The 11827-nt window shown below is 39.5% G+C and overlaps 2 protein-coding genes across 3 annotated transcripts; both read left to right on the top strand.

Moving 5' to 3' along the window:
• Positions 1-34: 34 nt before the first annotated feature.
• LOC149678602 (ATP-binding cassette sub-family C member 1-like) lies at positions 35-9917 on the top strand. 2 transcript variants are annotated; one of them, XM_089836534.1, is made up of 21 exons: positions 35-684; positions 814-990; positions 1130-1243; positions 1306-1443; positions 1511-1648; positions 1783-1841; positions 1944-2246; positions 2586-2760; positions 2821-3075; positions 3272-3475; positions 3702-3848; positions 4106-4196; positions 4278-4648; positions 4962-5129; positions 5471-5655; positions 6261-6366; positions 6474-6998; positions 7367-7566; positions 7753-7879; positions 8735-9504; positions 9574-9917. In XM_089836534.1, exons 1-21 carry the CDS (start codon positions 640-642, stop codon positions 9683-9685), a joined length of 4410 nt encoding a protein of 1469 aa, XP_089692660.1. In that variant the 5' UTR covers positions 35-639; the 3' UTR covers positions 9686-9917. The 2 variants fall into 2 exon arrangements, with proteins under 2 accessions (XP_089692660.1, XP_089692659.1); XM_089836533.1 differs by having other exon boundaries at positions 35-990.
• Positions 9918-10298: 381 nt separating this feature from the next.
• Positions 10299-11312, top strand: LOC149678603 (speckle-type POZ protein-like). Its single transcript, XM_089835898.1, has one exon. It carries the CDS (start codon positions 10299-10301, stop codon positions 11310-11312), a length of 1014 nt encoding a protein of 337 aa, XP_089692024.1.
• Positions 11313-11827: the final 515 nt, after the last annotated feature.

The raw sequence follows: 11827 nt of genomic DNA on the forward strand, positions 1-11827 counted from the left end.
GACCCTCCCGCAACATTCTAGACCTGTCCTAGAGGGAGGGGCCACAAAAAATTATACCGGAAATAGACCTGGCCAGTTTTGTTGATCACGTGATTTTTGAGCTACATAATATTCCTCAGTTTCTACTCCCTATTATAAATTCTCTCTGCTAAAAGCTCCTTCTGCGTTATGTGATATTTGGCATAACGTTTCTTCTCTCAATTCTAAAGGCTCCAATTCATTTAAGATTAGGCAATCTTTAGCAGGATAATTTTTTATATAAATTCTACTCTTTTTTAAAATAAATATATTACTTGTTACCAACGATGTCATATCATAATAAGATTATTATACAATCTTTTTTACTAACACTAACGGCAAAATTTCGTCGAGAAAATAATTCATTTCATAAAAGCGTGTGACGGATTTTAACCCCTAAAGTGTATTTTGTAATTCAGTTCTAATGTAGATGAAATCTCTGAAACACATGTGTTTTTCGCTGGCTTGCTTCGATCAAGTATTTTAATGTAGGGTTTGAAGGTTTCACGCTATCAACGTTGCGGTTCATTGCAAAATATAGCAGTATTAGCTAGACGCTCGTCACTGTCACAAATTCCTCAAATTTATTATAGCAAAGATTTTAGGGTTATTCATCTTCAAATGGATTCATTTACTCTGGATGACTTTTGCGAATCTAAATTTTGGGTATGTTTCGTGTTTTTTATTTACTTTACCAGTATTATTATTATTGCATTTGATTTTTATGGCGTAAATATGAGTTTCATAATTTCACGTTTGCGTTTAATAATGAAGTGTGCGCATTATTTTAAAAAGGACACCAACTTGACGTGGTACACGGATGATCCGGACTTCACTCCGTGTTTTCAAAAGACCATCCTGGTCTGGGTGCCATGCGCGATACTCTGGTTGTTCTTTCCATTGGAAGTCGCGCTGATCGCCAAGTCACCACGGCGAAGCTTTCGTTGTTCTTATCTTTCCATTACGAAAAGTGTAGGTCCTTTTACTCTTAACGAGCACGGAACATCATTGCTCATGCAATACGCATTGTACATCCTGCGTAGCAGGATGACCGGGTTCTTGACCCTGTAATACCTATTAATTATGTATTACTTTTGCTTTGTCTTTTCAGCTGTTGGTTTTGTTACTGGCCACAATTAGTGTCTTAAAATGTGGTAAACAAATATACTACGGCGATTTTCAAGTCGTTGACAATTTGGCGGTCGTCCAGCAGTTTGTAACTTACGTAAGACGATTTAAAAAAATCCATAGAGTTTTGATGAATTAAAATGAACTTGTGTGTATCAGATCCTGGCGTTATTGCTCATAATTTACGGCAGAGGGGGTGGCACGGTGTTGTCCGGAATATTGACCATGTTTTGGTTCCTCTTAACACTAACGCAAACAATCACACTGAGATCCACCATCATGAAATACTATTTACAAGTAAGCGAAGGTTTCTTTTATATTTTATAATAAAATTACTGCAAAATAAAAACGTTAAACATTTCAGAACGACAAAGATGATTATTTCGAGTTGGTAATTCAATCGTTAGTTTACCCTTTAGTAGTAGTTACTCTCGTATTACACACACTGAGTGACGCCTCTCCGCACTATGAAAAACATTCGTTCGCGATCGAAGTAAAAATGGTAATACTACATTCAATTTTTTGTATATGTAATATAATTTCGACACTGGAGCTCTTGCCTGTTATGAAACACATGCACTATATTACTATATTAAATTTCTTATTATCTTCTTATAATTATTTTAAAACATTAAGATATCAAGGGAAGATGATGCATCGTTTTGTTCACGCATGGTTCATTCATGGCTTACTAGGTATATCTTTTCCTGGTCTTGCGTTCTTATAAATTGACCTTACTTGAAGAAGTCATTACAGCGCAGCTAATTGTATTTTAATTCTGCTTTATTGAATTGTAGCACCCTGTGGAAAGGTTGGAAGAAAATACTGGAGCCATCGGATGTGTACGACTTGAATGAGTCGGAGCGAGCGGTGACTGTCTCACGCATTTTCGAAAAACACTGGAAGCCTCATGCTGAGATTAAAAGTGACTTCGATTATATGAAAGTGAAAAGTTTTTCGGGAGAACGAAACAGAACCAAATATAAGAGCAAGTCCATCGCATGGCCTTTGTTGAGGACAATCGGGCCTTGCTTGATTGCTGGAGTGGTGTTACAAGTTCTGTCCGACGTAGTGTCTATCGGTCCTGCTCTTTTGACAGGGTAAACAATTTCACTTTTTCAGCCATATAAGAAACGTCACATCATCGAAATGTGATTATTCATGGGAAATCAAGAGTATAAGATTAATTTAAAAAAAGAACAAGATGATGCCAGTTGATTCTTTGCTCATACTGAAGCGTAGAGAAAGGTCCAATCATATGAGCAATAACATTTTCTATTTCTGTGGGTCAGTTAGGTTAAGCTAAATGTTTTTATTCCTCTGAATATTCTTTAAAACTGATTCTAACGGAGGTTGAGATTGCCAGTTTTTAGCCAAGCTGCAATGAATTATGTTAACATTGGAACCGAGTTGACGGGTTTACAAACTTTTGTTTCCAGTTCCATTATTGATTACTCGATGAGCGAAGATCCTTTGTGGAAGGGGATTTTCTACGCTTGCCTTTACGGTTTGGCCAGTCTTGGGCAATCTTTGTTGCTAGAAGGCAGCGCCATTTTCCACACCAAACTAGGACTGAGACTCAAATCCGCCACCATGCACGTTCTGTACAAAAAAGTAAGTTAGTATTATCGTGATTGTGGGACGCTAGTTCATTAACGAGATTCGTCGAAGCAGACACTTCGCTTGACGAGCAGCGATCGACGTGACTTGACAATGGGCGAAATACTGAACACGATGTACATTGACACGAACAGATTCCAAATTCTTTCGCCGCAACTGGGCCTCTTGTGGTCGGTCCCGGTGCAATTAGTACTGTGCTTCGCCTTCATGTATCAAGAACTGGGCTATTCAGCCTTTGCTGGCATCGTACCTATTGTCGTTCTTCTTCCACTGAACTATCTCAGCACCAAGAAGTACAAAGAATTGCAGGTAAATGTTATCCAACTAAAACACCACTAGACCTTCAACGGGAAGGGTATACGCATAAATTAATAACAATCTACAGTAGAGGGAGGTGAACTGTTTCAAAAAGTTCGCATTCGAAACAATGTAGCCAAGGGGAAAAAGCAAAGTCGGAATGCATTCTACCTTCCCGAATCGTTTCTTTAATTATCTCGATTATTAGGTTGAGCTGATGAAGCTGAAGGACAACAGAATGAAAATGATGAGCGAAATCCTGAACGGAATCCGCGTCTTGAAGCTGTACGCCTGGGAGAGATCATTCCAGAGAATCGTTCTTGAAATCAGGAAGGAAGAAACTGTACTCATGAAGAAACAAGGCCTCTTCCAAGGAATAAACATGCTTATATCAACTCTCATACCGATTTTGGTACGAACGTAAAAAATTTAAAAGTAGTAGATTATCATTATCGACGATGGGGCACGTAGATGTAGAGATTTCAGCTCCGTATTTGTTTCTCGTCCAAGCGTTCTCACTCTTCTCAAAATGCTGATGTCCCTTAAGTCTCTTTTATTCATCTTTGGGGCTTATACACTCTTTTACGTCCATATTGATTTTAAGTTCTAGGCCTACAGAAATGTTTCAAAATTTTCAGATCACTTTACCGTGTTTCGCCATGTACGTTTTAATTGACGACGATAACGTTCTCACCTCGAGGAAAGCTTTCGTCTCCTTTCAGTTGGTACGATTAATAGCTACGTCAATGATTATGTTTCCGGAATCAATGAATACCCTAGTTTTGGTAAGAACGGTGTCAGGGAGGGTCAAAAAGTTGGCGTCTTTTGATACATGATTTTAAATATGATATGATAAGCCGAAAAGTTTTAGTTTCCCACATAACGGAAACTAATTTCATGTTTTAAAACATTAATTACAAACTATTTTGCCCGCAAAGAGATATTGGTTTTTGAGAAAGAATCGTACAGGATTGTCATGTTGACCTTCCCTTTAGTTAAGTCATCTCAAAATAACGCAAATACCCAAAGTTATTCTTTACAGACACACGTCTCGGTAAGGAGAATTGCAAACTTGTTGAGTCGTGGGGAAACCAAGCATTACACGGAGCAGATGCCTAGCGACGCCCAATATGGTATGCCAATTATTTAGAGAGAATAGAAATTGATCAATTTTGACCAAAGTTTACATCAATTTATTTCTTTGAAATTTTCAGCCATTGAGATCCAGAAGGGAACGTTTCATTGGAACCGGGAAGATCCTACAGCGGCGTCTCTTCGGGACATCAATTTTAAAGTGTCCCGAGGCTCATTGGTGGCCGTGGTGGGTCCGGTGGGTTGTGGCAAGTCTTCCCTCTTGTCCGCTCTGTTGTCTGAGATGCAGAAGGTGGAGGGGGAAGTGAGGGTGGCCGGGAGAGTGGGATACGTCACTCAACAACCCTGGATCCAGAACGCCTCACTCAGAGAGAACATACTCTTCGTCGACGACATGGACCAGAAAAGATACAACAAGGTCATACGTGCATGCGCCCTACAACCGGACCTCGACCAACTACCCGCTGACGACGAAACGGAGATCGGAGAAAGAGTACGCACTATCATAAGCAGATAATAACGCTGTTTCCATCCAGTACGGCTTGATTACAGTATCAAGTCCCTCGATATGCTTATAATCATGATAGGTGTCGCGCTTCCACGCCTGTAATATAGGATAGTTGGTGTTATCGAACACATGCCCGATAAACGCCTTTCTGACAATCTCTCTTACTCTGGATTCTGTGAAAATAGACTGAAAACATACTGCACTGTAGTTGAAAAACCTGGTGTTGTCACGTTTCATTCATATCCATAAGTGACTGCTTTCGTTAATAATAATTAAGTTTACTCATTTTCCATGATAGGGTACCAACTTGAGTGGTGGTCAGAAGCAAAGGGTCAACGTGGCCAGAGCAATTTATCGCGATGACGATGTTTATCTCTTGGACGACCCTTTGGGTGCGGTTGACTCGCACGTGGCCAAACATCTTTTCAACAAAGTCATCGGACCAAAGGGATTTCTTCGAAAGAAAGTAAATATTCATACATTATCTATGAAAGTGGTAAGCGTCCATTAATGAGTGTTCGACGTGCCGTTTCGTTTAAATCTCGATAGCATTTGAATATGTTGTCCCGGAAAGTAATCAGTTTCTTTACTGAAAAAAAAAAATTCATCTGATATCTCGTGTACACATATTTATCAAAGCCACGTACATTTTGATTAAAATCCGTGCAATTTCAATATTAGCGACTCGAAAAGTGATCAAAATATATTGATGCTGCAAGTCTCTAGCTAATGCAAATGAACCCTTTTGAGTCGATCGATTTGGAAAAAATCTGTTCGCTCGACAAATAACATTTCAATTTGTTACAGACGAGAGTTTTGGTGACGCACAACTTGAGCTTCATCCGAGAAGTGGATGAGATCTTCTTCATGAACAACGGACAAATCATCGAGAGAGGAACGTATGATGAAATCATGAGTGGGCAAGGAATGGCCAGAGATTATTTCGCGCAACACATGAGTGACATTAGCGCCGAGAATAAAGAGGAACCGTCGTGAGTAAATTTGGATTTCTTTGTAAACAACCGCCATGTGGAGTGTGTTCTTTGTAAGGATTGGCCTTATTTCAAATTATATGAATACATTCTTTCAAGTTCAATCATGGAGGCTGTTTTGTAAGAGGAGCGGTAAGTGCTAGTCTTACACTGTACAATTTGTCTCTCCTCGCGTCTCAATCAGCTCAAACGTCTGCCTGGGAGTACCATATAATAATATAAAATTTCAAATTAGAGATTCTATATGCCCACTTTTCGAAGAGTTGTTCTGCCAACAAAAAGGCACACGCAGTTTTCCGAAGCTCCTATGGGAGTACCATATAATAATATATAATTTCAAACTAGAGATTCTATATGCCCACTTTTCGAAGAGTTGTTCTGCCAACAAAAAGGCACACGCAGTTTTCCGAAGCTCCTATAGAAATACCTCTCGTAATTACTGTACAAGACAGCGGTTTTTCTAAAGTGACCTTGAATTACACTGGAAACTTTGTTTGGTTCGCGAAGGCTGAAAACTGACTCGTTTACTGCTCCTCTTAAGATACAGACTCCTTGGTTGAACACCCTTTGCTAATTTACGAATTTCCGTAATTCAATGTTTTTAGTACGTTGAATATGAAAGCTGAGAGATTGCATCTTGCATCCCGAGGAAAAGTCTCGGATGAAGATGAGGCAAAACTCATGACTAAAGAGACGCTAAAAGAAGGAAACGTAAGTGATCTTTAATACAAGCAAAGTTTGGAGTTTCCTTCGCTTCTTGATAAATAAAACTCTCTACACACTTTTTTGCTGGTGATAATGTTATGGCGCATTTGTAGATATCCGTATCACAATACAAACAATATTTTAAAGCCTATGGTATAACATGGTGTGCGATCGTCGAAGCAATAATCACAGGTGGTGTAGTCCTTAATTTCGCGTCAATGTACTGGCTGTCTCTGTGGTGTACGGACTCCAAGGAAGATTTTAAAGCGAACCCAGACTTAAAGGCAACCCGTATAGCGATCTTAGTTGTTATTGGTGTAAGCCAAGCCATTGTCTCATTGGTGAACACAATCATGAACGCCTTTCGCTGTCTTCGAGCGGCAAACTGTCTACATGGAAAAATGCTCGACAGCGTATCTCGTTCACCCATGTCCTTCTTCGACACGACTCCCGTTGGAAGGATACTCAATCGTTTCTCCCAAGATATCGACGCCCTCGATCAGCAATTGCCTTTCATAATTGCTCTAACCAGTTGGGGATTGATAACTTTAGTTGTTTACCCCATAGGATTAGCAATATATTTACCATTATTCATATTTCCATGCATTGTTGTGGTCGTTGGATACCTTCTACTTCAGGTAGGAACTCGTTTTCAGTCTCCATTCATAAGTTATTATTCAGTATCACTCTCATTTGTTATTTGCCGTGGTTAAACACGGAATTCAAATCAAGAGCGGGGTTTTGGTTGCAGGTCAGAGCTTAAAGCCTTTAAACTGAGACTATTGAAAAATAGAAAACATTAAAAACACTAAAGATTACATTTTGTGTGATTTTTTAAGAAAGATTAAGCGTTCAATAGCTCTGAAGTCGCTAGGAAATTAAGTGTTTTGGCGCTAATATAACTTATGGCAGAAAGTTTAGAAAGCATACACATCTTACCCGCGACGTGCTGGTGCTCACTCCTGGAGGATTCTTAAAACTATAGATTGTGCAATGTCAATTGCAGCGTTTCCTGATGTCAAGCAATCGTCAATTTAAGCGGATAACCAGCTTGAGAAATTCCTTCTTGTTTTCACACGTGGGAGGATCAGTGGCTGGCAGCACTGTCATTAGGGCGTGTGACGCCGGAGAGAACTTCGAAGAACACTTCCTGAAACTGATCGACGAATGCACTGCCGCTAATTACATGATGAACATGGCGCAAAGGTAATTTTCTTAATGCGTCATTAAACCTGGTTTCAATTGCGTTTTTCCGTTTTGAAGTGATAGCTTTATCAGCATCTAAACTATATTTTTACCTTTGGGTTGAAAAGCATTGTGGTTGCTAAGCAAAGCTAGCATTCCAAGTCGCTACTCATTTCTCCTTTTCAATAAAATGCAATTTCTTTCCAGATGGCTGACAGTACGCTACAATATCTTGGGCAATTGCTTGATGTTTTGCACCGCAATTTTTATAATTTTGAGCAAAGGGACCCTGCCAGCTGATTTTGTTGGATTGGTCATAGCTAATGCCGATCGGGTAAGCGCTACCGAAGAAGTCAAAGCGAGTACATCAAAATCTTTTCCACAAGCATCATAGTGAAACGTCGCTTAAGTGGGGCGATGCAAAAAGAGCCAATAGTTACTGAATTAACAAAGGGTATCTTGAAATGGAATTGTATGCGGGGTTTCAATGGGAGATTGATATAGGGAGCGTAGCAAAATCAAGTTTTGGAAATTTCTTGCGAAATTTTAAACCCAGTAATATTTGTTGTGTCAATCCATATTGTAGGCGATGAGTGGTCGGCGTTTGGACAAGATAATCCACAGAATTTTGGTTAATCAGTTATTCATGAATAATAATCAGATAATTATTCGTGATTACATTGCATTAATCATAGACTTCCCGTGGATAATTTCAAATTATGAATAAAGATAAAAAAACAGATATTATCCTATCCAAATGCCGACCACTAGCGACGACCAATCTCTATTTAAGGGACTGAGGGATGAGCTTAGTCAAATGAAAATTACGAATTATGAGAATACTAGGGAATCGTTCGAACTTCTAAGTTTAAAACTATTTCATACTAATATATGAGTGACAAAACATTTTCATTCGTTATACTTTTCTAGTAAGTTTTTATCACATTTTAAAAATAGGAATGTTACAATGACTTAATTCAAACAATATTGATTCAAATTAATTATAACAATTTAAAACAAGGAATAATATTGTGCCACATTAAAATACGCTCTTTTTTTCACTCTCACGAAGTCCATCACTTTTAGGAACTTGTTGTATTACAATGGCACAAAAATTGTGCAAGCATTTCTGTCTCGTGGTACAATTTTATATTTTTTTAAATATATTTCTAATTTATTGATCTCACAGCTTCTACAGGCGATCAAATGGTTTATTGCTGGCACTACGGGTTTGGAATCAAATGTCGTTTCCGTAGAAAGAGTTGACGAATACTGTCATTTGAGGTCCGAGGCCGAATGGGAAAAACCAGAATCTCAACCCCCATCTGACTGGCCTCAACGAGGACAAATAATATTCCAGGACTACAGCACCAGATACCGAGAAGCATTGGATTTGGTCTTGAAGGACATCGATGTCAGGATCGAAGCCGGAGAGAAGGTGGGCGTGGTGGGACGGACAGGCGCTGGAAAGTCTTCGCTGACGCTGGCCCTCTTCCGTATCATAGAGGGGGTGCGCGGTCAGATCGTCATAGACGAAGTGGAAGTGGAGAGATTGGGCTTGTCCGATTTGAGATCGCGACTGACCATCATCCCCCAAGAGCCCGTCCTCTTCTCGGGCACGCTCAGACTCAACCTGGATCCCTTCGGTCAACAAGACGACCAGCGACTGTGGGCCGCCCTGGAACACTCGCACTTGAAATCCTTCGTGGCTTCACTCGAGCAGGGACTAGATCACCCCGTGGCCGAAGGAGGACAAAATCTGAGCGTTGGGCAGCGTCAGTTAGTTTGCTTGGCCCGTGCCTTGTTGAGGAACACCAAGATCCTGATCTTGGACGAAGCGACGGCCTCGGTCGACATGGAATCTGACGATCTCATTCAAGAGACCATCAAGAAGGAATTCTCCAACGCTACCATCATCACCATCGCGCACAGAATAAACACCATCTTGGACTACGACAAGTTAGTTTACCTGCCTATTAAAGCGACTAAAAATGATTGGCTAATTTGTCATAATTTAATTCTTCATAGGGTGATGGTTCTAGATCATGGCCGAATTACGGAATTCGACTCTCCACATGCCCTGTTGAAGAATGAGCAATCAATGTTCTACAATTTAGCCAAAGATGCTAATATACTCTAGATCACCTTTATTCTAACCTTTGAAATCAATGTTTAATGCATTAACAGTCTAACCAATAACTTTATCATTCTATATTATCAGGAATGAATTCATTCCTGATATTATTGTTAGACACACAAGTTCCCTGTTAAATAAAATGAGTGCTTTATAAACATTACAAAATAATTAAGACTTCAATTCCAAGAATGGGTTTGTAAATATTCATTGTTACTAATCTTGACAATCGTTTCGAACCAATAAGCCCCCTTCAAACTGGAAATTTGGATGAAGTGGGAAACGTTTTCAAAAAATTATCTCTTACGGCTAAAGGGCAACGGTTGTGAGATTTGTCGAAAGTATGGACGAGTTCACTATTATAGTACCACAAAGGGTAATAGTCAATGCATTTAGTTGTATTATTTCCCCTTGGTTTTTTCAGTAAGGTTTTTGTAACCAATTTCAAATAAAGTTCAGCCGTAGAGAAACCTGTGTGCTCAAAAATCTGATATAGTTTGAGGCGGTAAAGTATTAGAAACCAAAAGATTGCACGGTACCGCTATCCCTTTAAATTCTCGATCCCTTCGAAATGTAGCCCCATCCACGCCATCAGTTTTTCTCGTATCACATAAGAGTTATGGCTAAATACGACATCGTGTACAAAAACCCTTCGAAGGACAACCATACTTTCCAGTTTGATTTCGATTTTAAAATCCCAAATTTCTTAGGGGAATGTTACGATTATGGTCAGTTTGCCGGTGGCAACGAGTTTGAAGGGTTAACCCCGTATGAAGGAGTCAAATGGAGAGTCATTCCTGTGGTTTTTCCTCGAGGACGGGTGAGAGATTATCACGCGTACGCAGCCATGTCGCTATATTTGAGGATTCTAACCGTCCCTTCAAACGCATCTCTCGCAATTTCGGCTAACGTCACAGTGGGGATAAAGGGAGCTTGCGAAGCGCCTCAGTTGTCTATCGACGAGCGTGAAGATACAAAGAATCAGTGGGCATCAACTAATGGAAATGGAAAGCAGAATTACCTACCAATAGGTTACTTTAAGGAGCACTGCGAGAAAGTACTTCCAGACGGAGATTTGACTTTGCAATTCAAGGGTAAAGCCGATATTCAATTCGATTCCACCATTTGCAAAGACTCGTCCAAGACCTTATCCGTACCAACAACAATACCCGACCCTAACGTAACCAATAATATCGTCGAGAGACTTTTCACGGAAGGAATCGGATCTGACGTCACCCTCACAGCGAAAGGTCGAGAGTTCAAATGCCACAAATGGGTTCTTTCATTGAGATGCGACTACTTTCGAGCCATGTTCGCTAGCGGGTTGAAAGAGAGTCAAGACGGAGTTGTGGATTTCAGTCAGGACATGGACGGTGAGCAATTGAAAGACTTGCTGCATTACTTGTATTTGGGGATGGCATCCAACTTGGACAAGACTTGCGGCGTCATGTTGAAAATGGCCGAGATGTTAGACCTTCAAGATTTGAAATCACAAAGTGAACAATTACTGATTCAACAATTGAAGACGGACAACGCCTGGGATTTGTTAGACCTCGCCCGAAAACAAGGGGCCAAGAGTTTGCAAAAAGAGGCTCTTTTGTTGTTGGCTAAAATTGACGTTTTTGCCTGTTAAAAGATAAAAAGAGAACAATCCTTGCCATTAATTTTTGAAACAGCAACATTTATTAATAGAAAAAATATAGAAAAGGCACCAATAAAATTTATCCACTCAATTATCGTCAATTTTCTTTTTTTTTTCGCAAGTGAAATTTTGGTGGAAAGAAGAACATGCTCTATTTCAAGTTGAACTAGATTTCATTAATTTTCAAATAACCTTTTGTACGTTTAATAAAAAATTTGTTTAAAATTTGGGAATGAATATCTAGTACGATATGCACCGTAATTTCTAATGTAATGTGAAGATGTTTCTAGTATTGATAAGTGCTGAGAAAATTCAAGCTGAAAGGTGCTATGGAAACATTCGTTTTGGGCGTGCTGTTTTTCCTATAACTGATCGTTAAAGTGCAACCTCGCACGCTAGTTACTTTTGTCATGCAACTAATGTTTTCATTTTCGATCAGTATTTATTGATTCCATAATGCATTATAATGTAAGTAAAATGTACTCGTTTAGATAGTTTTCAAGAAA

Source organism: Phalangium opilio, unplaced genomic scaffold (genome assembly GCF_054372755.1).
Source record: "Phalangium opilio isolate 3A_F unplaced genomic scaffold, DU_Popi_V2 ptg000042l_1, whole genome shotgun sequence".
In the NCBI taxonomy this organism is placed as follows: domain Eukaryota; kingdom Metazoa; phylum Arthropoda; class Arachnida; order Opiliones; family Phalangiidae; genus Phalangium; species Phalangium opilio.